This window comes from Euprymna scolopes, chromosome 19 (assembly GCF_053919585.1).
Source record: "Euprymna scolopes isolate OS-2025 chromosome 19, ASM5391958v1, whole genome shotgun sequence".
Classification (NCBI taxonomy): Eukaryota; Metazoa; Mollusca; class Cephalopoda; order Sepiida; family Sepiolidae; genus Euprymna; species Euprymna scolopes.
Genome location: NC_136500.1, coordinates 74,297,667 through 74,311,154, shown reverse-complemented (window position 1 = coordinate 74,311,154; position 13,488 = coordinate 74,297,667). Strand labels below are relative to the sequence as shown.

General features: G+C 35.3%; 1 protein-coding gene across 2 annotated transcripts in view; it reads left to right on the top strand.

Annotated features, from left to right (window-relative positions):
* The window catches only part of LOC145239751 (uncharacterized), a 92,566-nt gene that overhangs the window by 26,354 nt on the left and 52,724 nt on the right, over positions 1-13,488 (top strand). The window contains exon 2 of one of the 2 annotated variants that reach the window (XM_080103157.1): positions 9,749-12,379. In XM_080103157.1, the coding sequence (XP_079959283.1) occupies positions 9,749-12,379 (2,631 nt within the window). Of the gene's footprint in view, positions 1-9,745; positions 12,380-13,488 lie in introns of both variants that reach the window. The other variant, XM_080103158.1, reaches the window with a different exon arrangement.

Below are 13,488 nucleotides of genomic sequence, written 5' to 3'. Positions count from 1 at the left end.
CTCTGTAGTTTGAATATTTATTTTGAAACGATTAATAGTATACCATAGCCATTGCAAAGCTGAATTTTTAATCTCTGTAATTCGAATTAAGCTGTCTTCGTTTATTAAATATGGCGGATCGAAATGTTTTCGTCTCCTTAAAGTTTTATGTCCTTTAAAAAAATCTACTTGATCAATTTACGTAATTTTTGGAATTTGACATTTTCGTTTCGTGACAAGTTTGTACAACATACAGAATTTTCTTTTTTGTTTTCTAGGTTGAATTGTGAACTTGCTTCACTCTCGATTTATAAAATTATTGAATGTAAATAGTTTCTACAATGTCCAATAAAGCCAGAAATATCTTTCTATTTTAAATGTTTCAAAATTTGTTTTAAATTGATCACGAAGTAATTCTTTTTTTGCAACCATTAACAAAATATTAAACTGACTTTTTTTTACAAATAAATCGAAATGCATTCTGATGGATTTACTTTGTAATGTTTTTTTAAAAAACAAGATTTAATTTCCCCCCCCCCCTTTTGTTTTCCTTTATTTCAATAAGTAATCGATTTGCTCTTGGCCTTTTTACCAAGAACAAACTTAAGTATCTGTTCTGAAACATCACTTTTCTGTCCTGGTCGCTGAAGAAAAATGCTTCTAAGATTGAGTCAATTTTAGTTTTGTTCCAATCTGAAGTGCTCCCTTTTTGGAGAATCATATTTTATGTGGGGGGGGGGGCAAAAAAACGACCTTGTGCCTAACTCTACCCTCGTCGAGAGGGAAGTAAATAGAAGTAAATTATCATAAATGAATGGCAATTCAATTCTCGTAATTGTGAGAATACACGCACGTGAAGTTGTCTTTATTTAAAACTTAAAACGAAAGCTTAACCAATATTTTGTTATAAATTATATATTTTTATAGTAAATATTTGATGAGTCACTGTTTATTTTTAATTTTCTTTCCTTTTGCAAAGTTTGTAATCCCGAACAAACAAAAACCTTGACACCTTGGCCATTATTTGTAGGAGTCAATTTATTATTATTTCACTATTTCATCTTTGTTGTATGCGTGGCATCTTTTTATTTTGAAACTATCAAACCTTGACGACGAATAAACAGCTGTAGTTATGAAGATGTGTGTGTGTGTGTGTGTGTGTGTGTGTGTGTGTGTGTGTGTGTGTGGTGAACATTATAGTAACAACGCAATTGGACATGATGGATTCTTTACTTTTGAAAAATTGTCTTTAAAATAGAATAAATTGGTTTTCTATGTAAATTTATCGGTAAAATTTTACATTAAGGCCCGTCTCAGTTTCGTATATAACAAAATGTTTTTTGTAGATTTCGGTGGCGGTGTGCTAAAAACGAATCTGCAAACTGTTCCGTCGCAAAAAAAAATAGTTTTCATGATCCGAAAAAATTACTTTTTCGAAAAGTGGGTGATCACTTTTCCATGTAAATTTAACTTAAAATGAGCACCTACATTTTGCCCACCTGAGAGAGGGGGCATTTTTTTGAGTGTTTATTGGCTAAAAGTTTTTTTCGATTTCTTTTTCTGTTTTCGTCTTTCAATGAAGACACGAGGAAATAAAAAATAAAGAAAAATCGGTATTTTACTTAAAGGCTCGTCTCACATTCGTATAGAAAAAAAACATTTTGTAGTTTTCGGTGTGCTTTAAAAGAATATAGTAACCGTTTCTGTCGCAAATTTACCGTTTGTATGGTATTAACCCCTTAACTCTGGGATTATTTTTCATTTCACAACCCAACCTTCATTTACGCTACACGTGAGCATGAAAAAAAAAAAAGGCTGTTAAATGTGCACTCGCACACCAAACTGTAGTATTGGCGAAAATTTTAAATTAGACGAAAAACAAGTAGTTTTCCAAATATTAAGCCATGTAATCCTGTTATCACGGGTGGCCATTTTTGTATGCGCTAGCCTATCTTTTATTTATTATTTATTTTTCTAGTTCCTTATTTCAATCCCAATCTACTTTTTATGAAATTTTTTTCGTTTCTCATCTAAATGTTTTTTAAAGTCGCTGTTATCTTTCTACTCTTACTTTTGTATAATGCCGACTTTTTCTCTTTTTATGAGAAGCATTTAGCTTTGAAATACCATGGCCTTAAAGAGATTTCTTCCTTTTTTTAATCCTTGTTGACATGATAATGTAATAAAGTTCCTATGTAACTTTTTAATTTATTTTATATATATATATATATATATATATATATATATATATATATATACTAGCAGGCCACCTGGCATTGCCTGGTTATAAAATACACTTAAATATGATATTTTGATTAATGCAGATTTCATATTTATATTATACTAGCCTGGGTGCCCAGCATTGTCTGGAATGTTTGGAGGTGTGTGTTGAGCAAAAAAAAAAAAAAGGGTGGTAGTAGGCAGTCAAGCAGGCACGAGCCTGTACCGCGAAGGAGGAAAAGAACGTGAAAAAAAAGTGACGTCTTTGCTGTTGCATCCACCGCCAAATGGAAAGTGATGAAGGTTTAAATTAAGGCTAGTCAATCAAAAAGAGGAGATGACTTTTGAAAATATCAATGAAAAAAGCGACCCCTCCCTGCAGAAAAGTGCCCGGTTGAAGGTGAAGGAATTAATGCTTTTAACAAATTTTTTGATATTTGTCATTCAAAGGGTCGAGCTTCAAAACAATACTGATCTTGTGAAAATCCGTCACCTTTGTTGAAAGTTTTAGGCATACATACATACATTTAAACAGACAGGTGAGATTTATATTATAGACTAGTGGAGGTACTCGGTGTTGCCCGGGTGTTTGGAGGTGTGTGTTGAGCCCCCTCCCCCCACCTAAAAAATTTTTTTTTTTTTAATAAAAAAACAGGTGTTAGTAGGCATAAATAGAAAAAGTAGGCTTTTAATATCAATGTCGAGCTAGAAAAAACTCAACTAGTCTAATTACATTTGTCGTCCATTTCTTATTCTGTGTGGTCTTTGGTTTGTTTTGATCATATTTATTTACTTGTATTTGGTCTGTTGTATTCTTGTATTTTATTACCTGAAATAAGAACAACATCTGCACGATGCCGACTAGGTCTATGTGTGCTATCAAGAGCCATAGATGATCATGACATTCAAATCTGTCTTCTAAATTCCACAATCTTTATATTTGTTTGGTATCAATTTTTTGTGGTTTTGTTAGTGTATGTGGCAACACTAGGCCCATGTTTATTTTACTCGTGATTGTGTCACAAAGATAATACTTATTTATCTTGTGTAGAAATAACAGTGCACTATCACACATAGTCAAAATATTATAATCTACCTTCTTTTCCGACTCATAAACTGTCTTGCTGTGCAAATACTATAAATTTGTATATTTGTAGAACAAAGATTTGCATGCTTCTTGTTTGTGTGATTTAAAAAAAAAAAAAATTAGACAAAAAAAATACACCCCCTCCAGCTCTCAGGCCATGTAAATTGTGTCATATGTAACCAGTTATGTGTCAAGCTAATTAATCTTGAGTCCACAGCATTTGAATTTTAATGAGTAAGTTTTAACTGTGTGTTCAAAATAATAAATTTTAATCTAGTCATGTAACCCATATCGATTGTAATTTTCCTTCATTTTTTTGTTAATATGAAAACAGAACAGACATTTTTTTTTTTCAGTCTGAAGTAGTTGATACCTGTTTAAAGCTTTGATTAAAACATTTTTCTGAACGTGTAGTCATGTTATGTTTGTATAAATAGAGCTTACATTATTAAAATATGCTTATCTATCTGTGTGTGTATAATATATAATTACTCATCTCAAGTGTGCAGTTGACCTTCTTGCCATGGGATTAACAACATTTACAAGACCTAGGGTTGCCTGTTCGAGCTTGTTGTTAGTTCTGCCAGATGTTTGAATATATATTGATTTCTCTTCAAAAGACGATCCAAGTTTATAGGTAAAAATGTTTAATTTTTATATATATAAGGCTTTTGACAGGGTTTGATCTTCCCAGGAAAATCAGATTGTACGGTATCACTGGTCGAATACTTAACATAATTAAATCCTTCTTAAATACGAGAAAAATCCAGGTTGTCCTCTACGGTTGTACATCTAAACAATATGATAATGCGGGTGTATCTCAGGGATCTATCCTTGAACTTTTATTATTCCTGATATTCATAAATGACCTCCCTGATAAAATTGTCTCTGAGATGGGTATATTTGCTGATGACACCACACTCTATAACAGGCATGAGGGGAAAACAAATGAACGCATATCTAAGGAAATGGCAGAAACACTAGAGGAAAACCTCCAATCTGTAGTGGAATGGGGACAAAAATGGATGATCACATTCGTTGCTGCCAAGACTAAGCTTGTTTCCTTCAATAATTACAAGAAACCATCTTAACTACCAATAGCTATGGTTAAAGATACATTACCTGATTGCTAATTGCCAACCTGATATGTCCTTAATGGTCATTCAAGCTTCGGCCTTTGTCTCATCAATGAAATGTTGCATCCCTTTGCCTGTTCTACAAGTATTTTAATGGTGGATGCTCTGGCGAACTACAAGCCCTTGTACCCCCTCGACATAAATATCCCAACAAACTCGACAAGCAGCAAAATTCCACCCCTACACAGTAGAAATCCCTAGATATAAGAAAACCTATTCTAATAGTTTCTTCCCCAGAACTGCTAGACTTTGGAACTCCCTTCTGGATTCCTGTTTTCCCAACTGTACTGATATGCAGAAGTTTAAGTGTAATGTGAACAGACACCTTGCTGCTCAACTTCTATATAGTATTCCTGGAACATGTCTCCAATAGTAGTCCCCTACATCAAAGTAGTACTGTGCTTTGTTTGGGGTGAAAATGGAATAATATATATATATATATATATATATATATATATATCACACGCACACATATTTGTAGTAAAAAGTTTGTATGTCTAACTGCACTTATCTTATTATTGTTCAAGTCCAATGGCAGCAAGTAATTTAAGATGATTAGGTGCAATATTGGAATAAACATATAAAAATTCAGAGTTTTTCCTTCTAGACTGATTGCTTTATCAATCAAGGCTTGAGTCTCAAGAGCATAAAGAGAAAGTGACAAGTCATTTGCATTTCATAATTTAAAGTAGTTGGTATTTCAAAAAAGTCACCCATCTAAGTACATTCAAAATGTTTTCAATTAATCATATTATAGAAGTGAAGTGGAATTATTGGTATACGAGTAACTGAAAACCACTTGTGAATTTGATATTCCTATAAAATTCCCTCCTTCTGGGGAAACTGGTTCAACTCATCTAGAGTTGGTGCCAATACAGATATTGATACAGGGCTCTATGGACAAATTAATTTTTAGTTGACCTTTGACAACTAAATATTTTTGTTTACTAGCCAAATAGAAAAGTTTCCGTTCTGCTAAATCTACAGCAGATGTGCTTACAGTTATATCTCATAGGATTAGCAAATCTCTCGATGGAGGCAACCTTTCTAGGGCAATTGCTCTTGACATATCTAAGGCCTTTGATAGGGTATGGCATAAAGGTTTACTTCACAAGATCTCCAGCTATGGTATAGCTGGAAATGTCTTCTCAATTATTAAATCATTTCTTTCTGATAGGTTCATAAGAGTAGTAGTTGAGGGGCAAAAATCAGAAGTTCACAGTATTAATGCCGGTGTCCCTCAGGGGTCCATCCTGGGCCCAACTCTTTTCCTGATCTACATTAATGATCTTCCAAATCACATCCTTACATCATTTGTAGACATTTATGCTGACGACACTACCATTTATGGTAGCCCATCTAAGACAGTAAACGACCAAGTTCTCTCTGATTCTCTCTCCTCTGATCTTGAGCACGTAGTACAATGAGGAAAGGAGTGGCTAGTTTTAATGCATCTAAAACCAAGCTTCTCTCTTTACATCATCAACATTCTGATCCACATCTGGCATCAATTGAAATGAATGGCTCTCGTCTTCAGGAGGCCTCAAGTTTTGACAAGCTTCTGGGCTTGACCATTACTCCTGATCTTAAATGGAACACGTACATCAAATCTGTTGCCAAGGCCGCTGGAAAAATGGTGGGATCTTTCTATCGATCTGGTAGATATCTCACTGCTGATGCAATTCTCTATCTATATAAGAGCCAGATACGTCCAAGGATGGAATACTGTTGCCACATCTGGGCAGGAGCTGCTAGAAAGGACTTGTCCTGCCTTGATAGAGTTCAAAATAGACTTCGTAGCCTCGTGGGAGATGTCCTTTTTCTCTTCCCTGCAACCTCTATCTCACAGAAGAGATGTTGCGAGTTTGTCTCTGCTTTATCGTTATTTTCATGGAAAGTGTTCGACTGAGCTTCAATCTATGGTCCCCCCTCGCCAAACTTTCACAAGAAACACTCGTCTAGCTGAAAACCCTATCAATAATTCCCCCCACTCTTTATCTGTGCCTAAACCTAAACGTAGATTCCATGAACAAAGCTTCTTTCTGAGAACTGCACGCCTGTGGAATTGTCTTCTGTTTTCCTGCTTTCCAGCTGAGTACAATATGGTTGTCTTCAAGTCTAACGTAAATAAGTTCTTGATGAGCCGTTCCATATAAGTTATCAAATTTACCGAATTTTCATTACTAATGATTACTATATTGTCCAATTTCTACTGTACACTCTTTAACCCTTATCCTTGAGTGGCCTCTTGGCCTTGATAATGTGGTGATGCCTGTGTTAAAAAAAAAATGTTGATACTTGAAGGTATAAACATTCTGATTTCTTCAGATACAACAGCCTTCGGTAAAAAAAAATAGAGTACATTGTTCTATTAAACTTTTATTGTTTAAATAATTTAACTTTTTTTTTTTAATAAAACGATCACAGTTGAAAATATGTTTTTCACTCAGTAGTGAGCTTTGGAAGATTGTCAGTGAAAGAAATACAATCGGCAAAAGATAAGCATTTTATTATTTCTAGTCGCCACTTTGAAAAATCACTTCCAAATGCGACTGTTTCACTCGCAATGTAGAACCTTGTGGTAGGTTGAGAGAACTAGTTTGTGTGCAAGTAACGTAAAATAATAAAAATGGATGAGAACCCAGATGTGGAGAAAGTATAGCTGAATGATGAAGCTATTGAAATTGTTCAGAATTTTTTTTATTTTATTGATACCATTGGAGCACAAGATGGAGCAGGTGCTAGTGTGATTGCAAGAGTTAGGAGTGGCATAATTTCAGGGAACTTCTACCATTACTAACCAGCAGAGCATTATTACTATCAACAGAAGAATCTATTAGGCATTTGTATGCAGTGTGATGATATATGTATGTGAAACCTGGTCAGTGAGGGTTGAGGATATGTGTTGCATGGTGAGATGATATAAGAATGATACGATGTGTAAGACGAGTCTTAAAGAAAATCTTAGATCTGGTGACCTCAGAGAAAGACTAAATCTGTACAGTACGTCTAACGAATGGGTGAGAGTTCTTGGGTCAGTAGATGTAGGACAATTGAGATATCAGGTTCTGTTCCTAATGGAAGATCAAGGAAAATACAAGAAAGTTATGAGAATGGACTTGAGAAAGTGGGATAAATAAAGACCTAGACAGAGATAGCTTAATTTAAAAGTCATTTTCTAAAAGCTGTCTGATACAAATGCTAGGATAAAAAAAAAGCATTAAACTGAATACGGTGATAAATGATATTCAATGAATTGTTTTAACTGATATTGTTTTTGGCAATAAATAAGTTAAAAATAAGTTCATATGTGGAAAAATGGGCAAATCAAACTTTTTAAATCATGTTACATGATTTATTGTCTGTTATAAACAAGAAACATTTTCTATCGTCATCAAACATTGTCTTGGTAACAGCTGGATTAACTTTCTCAAAACTTTCAGTGTTTATGCATGAAATGTAAGGAATTATGTACTTATTAATCTTCTGTGTCACCCGAAAGAAAAAAAGATATAAAACTTTTTGATTAATGCTTTTTTATTTATATATATATATATATATATATATATATATATATATATATATATATATATATATATATATATATATATATATATAGTTTAAAAGTCAGTTTAAAGTTTTTTGTTAGCAGTCTGCCATTGTCTTTCCTTGTCATGGATGTTACATGGGTGACTTGAACCAATTGTCAATCATTTGACAAGAAAAAGAAAGTCAACCTCATCCTGCATCTTTGCTAACCAATTTTGACGATTTCAAGCTTTCTCGGTTATAATTGCAATCCATTTTTGATTCTGATTGATAGGTTTTTGCGCCAACATGAGTTTGAGGATGTGTTTTGATAGTGAAGGACTACATTTTCAGCTGGCCAACCTTTTTTGATAAATTGTAAGAAATTTTGGATGTTTGTCAGGACACCTGTATCACTGCAGAACATGTTACCAAAATTAGCAAAGTCATTTTTTATTAGGTCTTTTGTGATAAGAGGAAAGTTTTTTTTTTTAATTTTTCACACTGATCAACCAGTTTGTTTGTGTGTGTTTTTTTACATGGTCAAGTGTTCGAATTTGAAAACTGCTATATTAGCAAACCATTACCCAAAATATGAGATTATAGGATTTGTAAGAATCATTAAATATATATGTCATTTTTATAATTAAAAAAATATTATATAGGATTTCCATTTCTAAATTTTGTGAAGAAATAACATGTGAGATTTTATCAAATAAAGGAGGGTTGACCCTTCGTGCCACTATTGATGTGTGCCAAGTTGATGAACAAACTTTAGTTACACGTTCAGGAAGTGCACAAGTCAATGTTTGTTTAGGCTTGTTTGAAGATCTGAAATTCTTAGCCTGGTCATCAGACTTGAATCTTCCAGTATGACATGGGAACCAACAGACGGTGAAAACCCAGAAAGGTGCACATCTCTAATTAAAAAAATAGGATCATCGGGTAAGATCTGTGAACAACGATGAGGAAATTCTTGGCTAATAAAAAGATCAGCTTTTGATCACCCTTCGTAATCCCTCAGATCTTGCACCATTTGACTTCTTTTTCCTAGGTTGAAAACTCTGAAGAATTCCTCAAGGAGAAGCATTTCGCAAAGTGCTTTTGTAAGTAACAGAAGTGCATTAATTCTCCAAAAAATTATTTTGAAAGGGACACTGTTGATCAAGAGAAGAGTTATGAGGCATGTATATGCAGTGCGATGTATGGAAGTGAAACCTGGCCAGTGAGGTTTGAGGATATATGTTGCATGGAGAAGAATGATATGATGGATGTGTCTTAAAGAAAAACTTACATCTGATCTCAGAGGAAAATTAAATTTGGATAGTATAGGAAAGTGTGTGCAGAACAGAAGACTGCTGGTGGGTTTACATTAAAAGAATCGATGAGAGGTCTTGTTTTTTTTTGTTTGTTTTTTTCTCTCTCTGATTTTACTCCAAAATGAACTTAAACATTTCAAATTACCATAGCAAGTAGATTGTTTAATTTGACTTCTATTTTTTTTCTGTAATCTACATAATTAAATATTTGACTTGTTTAACTTTCCACACTTCCTCTGGCTATGTCCTTGTATAGACTTTAGGCTCCCTAATCCACAACGCAATAACTTTTACTTTTGAACCATGAAATTATTTTTTGTTTTTAAAGATTAGTTATTCAATTAACTAATTTTCTTGGAAACTACTTCATATGATGTTCTTTTAAAAAAAAGAAATTAAAACCAATTTCTCTATATTGATCTATATGTTTACATTTTCCCAAATAACAAATATTTTCTTTCTGTTTTCTCTTTTAGTAGTTCTCACAAAGAACACCGCACGAAAGAAGGAAGAAAGCGTTTTGCAGAAGACAGTTCAGATGACAGCCAAGACGAAAGAAACACAAGGGAGAAGAAGAAGCGGCTCGAGTCTTTCTCGTTATCCAAAAAAGAACAGCCGAAAGATGAGAGAGACCACCAGCAGGACTGGGGCAGCTCATCTTGGTCGTCTCGGGATCAGGACACCAGCGGAAGAAAAAACAGAGAGCCACAAGAGCCGAGCAATGAGAGCGCAGGTAAAATGTGCAAGGGCCTCGTAGATTATGCTGAGAGTGATAAGGAGGTGAATTCTGATGAACGTAAAGTTGTAAAGAAAAAGAAAAAAAAGAAACATTCAAACAAACGGTCAGACCACGATTCCTATGATACCGATGATGATTCGAATGTTGAGAGACATCGGCAGAAAAGTTCAAGTTCTAAAAAAAAGAAAAAGAGCAGTCGGCATTTGCATGGTGAGTCTTCCAAAGAAGACCACCATTCTTCAAATCCTGATTCAGATATTGAAAAAAAAGATGAGCGGAAAAGGAGTAGTAAAAGTAAAAATAAAGAATCGTCACACCAGAAACGTCGCCGTGAAAAGGATGAATCTGGAAGTGATCGACACAAGAAAAAAAAGGATGCTCATGATTCGGAGAAAAAGAAAGATAATTTCCGTGAATCGAAAAAAAACAAGAATGACATCCATGAATCTGAAAAAACAAAATATGATGCCTGCAAATCTGAGAAAACGAAATACGACTCCCACGAATCTGAGAAAGATAAAAGTGATACCCATGAATCAGAAAAAGATAAAGATGGCATCCACGAATCGGACACAAATGATGCTCACAAGTTGAAGAAGAGTAAAGATGACGTCCACGAATCCAAGAAAACGGAAGATTCAGCAGAAGACCAAAGAAAGGATAGGCAGGAAGAAAAGAATAAAAAAGAAGAAATAATCCCAAACAAAGAGGGGAGAACAGGGGATGACCACAGAGGATCAGAGGAATGTCATAGCATGACAAAGCATAAAGAGAATGGTCCAGAGAATCGGGCTGTTATTTCTGATGGCACTAAGTCATCTTCGGAAAATGATGAGGATACACATAGTAGCGCCATAGATGACAAGCAGCGCAGGGATTCTGAAAGGAACTCTGACAGATCATCATCAGCAGAATCATCATCAGAAATCCCTCAAGAGAATAAATCTTCTTCATCCGTCCTCCAAACTCTAACGTCAAAGGAGCCTGTCATGAAATCTCCCCATTCTCAAGATGATAGGCTATCCGAAAGTGTTGAAGTCGCCATTGAAACACCAAAAAAACGGATGGATGATTCTTTAGAAACTTTCTCTAAAATACAAGAAAGCTCTGCTGAAAAAGAGTCAATACAGCATGAGCATTCCATTGAGAAAAGTCTTAAGGCAGATGCTGAGCATAGCATAAGCCGATCAGAATATCATGACCGGTCCAGAGAAACCCATGAGTCAAGAGAGAAATCTTTTGAAAGTGACGATTCTCAACATAACACTCTCAATGACAATAGCAACAGAGATAGACGACGAGAGAAGGAAGCTGACTATTCTCCGAATCGGAGAGAAAAGGACAGCAAAAGTTCTTCAGTTGATAAGCATAAAAAGATGTCAGGTGAGCCAAGAGATCGGCATCGAGAACGGGATGCTTCAAAGGAGAAAAGAAAAGAAAAAGACGGAGACAATTCAAGGGAACGGTACCAAGAATCTGATAGATCTGGAGACAGGCATAGATTTTCAGACAACTCTAAAGAACGTTGGCGACATTGGGATGATTCTGATAAATGGAAAAATAGAGGTGATTCACGAGACAGGCGCAAGGGTGACTCTAGAGATAGACGCCGAGATGATTCACGAGACAGACGCCGGGGTGATTCTAGAGAGAGACGCCGGGGTGATTCTAGAGAGAGACGCCGGGGTGATTCTAGAGAGAGACGCCGGGGTGATTCTAGAGACAGGCGCCGGGGTGATTCTAGAGACAGGCGCCGGGATGATTCTAGAGACAGGCGCCGGGATGATTCTAGAGACAGGCGCAGGGATGATTCCAGAGACAGGCGTAGGGGTAATTCATGGGACAATTCAAGAGATCGTCAGTATTCTTCCAATAACCGAAATCAACGATCTCGGGATAATTCTCAAGATCGCAAATCCAGCCATACAGATAAATATAGAGATAGGGACCGATCTTCGTCCCGGGAACGTAACCGTCCCGGAAAGAGTAGCGAGAATTTCTCTAGCCGAGAAAGTAATCGTTCGCGAGAACGTGCCACAAGTGGCAAGAGGAAAAGCTCCAGGGAACGATACCACAGTTCTGAGGCATCCCCAGAATTGCAGCAAGGTAAAGAGTCAAGAAACTCTTCTGTGAAAAACAATTCTCAGGATGTACGAAGCAAAGACGATACTCTGGGTAAATCTTCCAGCTCAGTTAGTGTTGGGAGCGAAGCATCAAAAAAGACAGAAGAAGCTAAAAAGAGTGATAAACCCTCCACGCAGCCACACAAAGATCCCCAGGGTGCTGGTATTCTCACAACACGTACTGGAGGGGCTTATATTCCTCCAGCCAAATTACGAATGATGCAAGCAGAAATCACAGACAAAAGCAGGTAATAGCTTTAAGTTTGTACGTTTATGTTGTTACAAATTGTTTTTGTTTGTTTTTCTTTTCTCATTTCTTGTGGATAAATATAAAGTGATAATGTAACTAAGTGCTTCTTTGCAATCACATCTATGAAAAAAATTTGTTTGGAGAATCATGTTTTCTATTTTTATGTAATTTTTCAAATTAAACAAACCATTCAGTTTGATCCAAAGAGTTGATATCAGTCATGTTGCATGCAATCTAAGCACTTTATGCTGTGAAGCCAAATCTTCTCAAGTGTCTGATGTATCCAGGAGTTGATGAAAGAGGTTGTTGTGCATGGCCAAACCACCTCAGACACCAAGCACCTAAGGCATTCAAAATCCCACCAATACCAAGCTTCTGATAAAAAATGTTTAAGAGATCCTTTCCTCTAAATTGCTGCTGCCTAATCAAGGCGCAGTCTTTAGAGCATCATGCAAAATGGCCAAGTTAATACAGGCTGAAAAGACTTAGTCATGAATTCTGAAGAAACTGTGGCTAGATGTAAATATTTGTAGCAGCTTTCCCTAATGTTCCCTAAGTGAGCAGTGATAGTATGTTCGCAATTACCACCAGCATTCACCATGCTAGCCAAGTAACAGATGAGTTTCAACTTAAAAACATTTACAAAATATCAAAATACTGACCTAATTTTTTTTTTCTATTTTGCCTCTTTAATTAAGTACCATTGTCACCATGACAGTAAGTAATGGCACAAGTTGCAGGTATTTATTTATTTATTTTTTTTTTCAAACACACCAACAGTTTCTCTTCTTTTATAAGTTTCATTTTTGGTTGACAATACTTCAATAAATCTTAATGCAATTTAATAAAAAACAGTAGTATTGTTTTATTTTATTATTTTTAAACTAATACATGATAGCATGACAGTGTTTCATCATTGTTATTCTTCTCTGTACTTAACTAAAATTATTTAGCTACTTTCTATGAGGTGTTAGACATAAGGTCAGCTGTGAGTTTGATGAAAATGTTTGAATCCAGTTTGTTCCACAGAAACACTTTATCAAACCCACATCTGATTTTGTGTCTAACTTCATGGAAGTAGCTAAATAATTTTAGTTAAGTACAGAG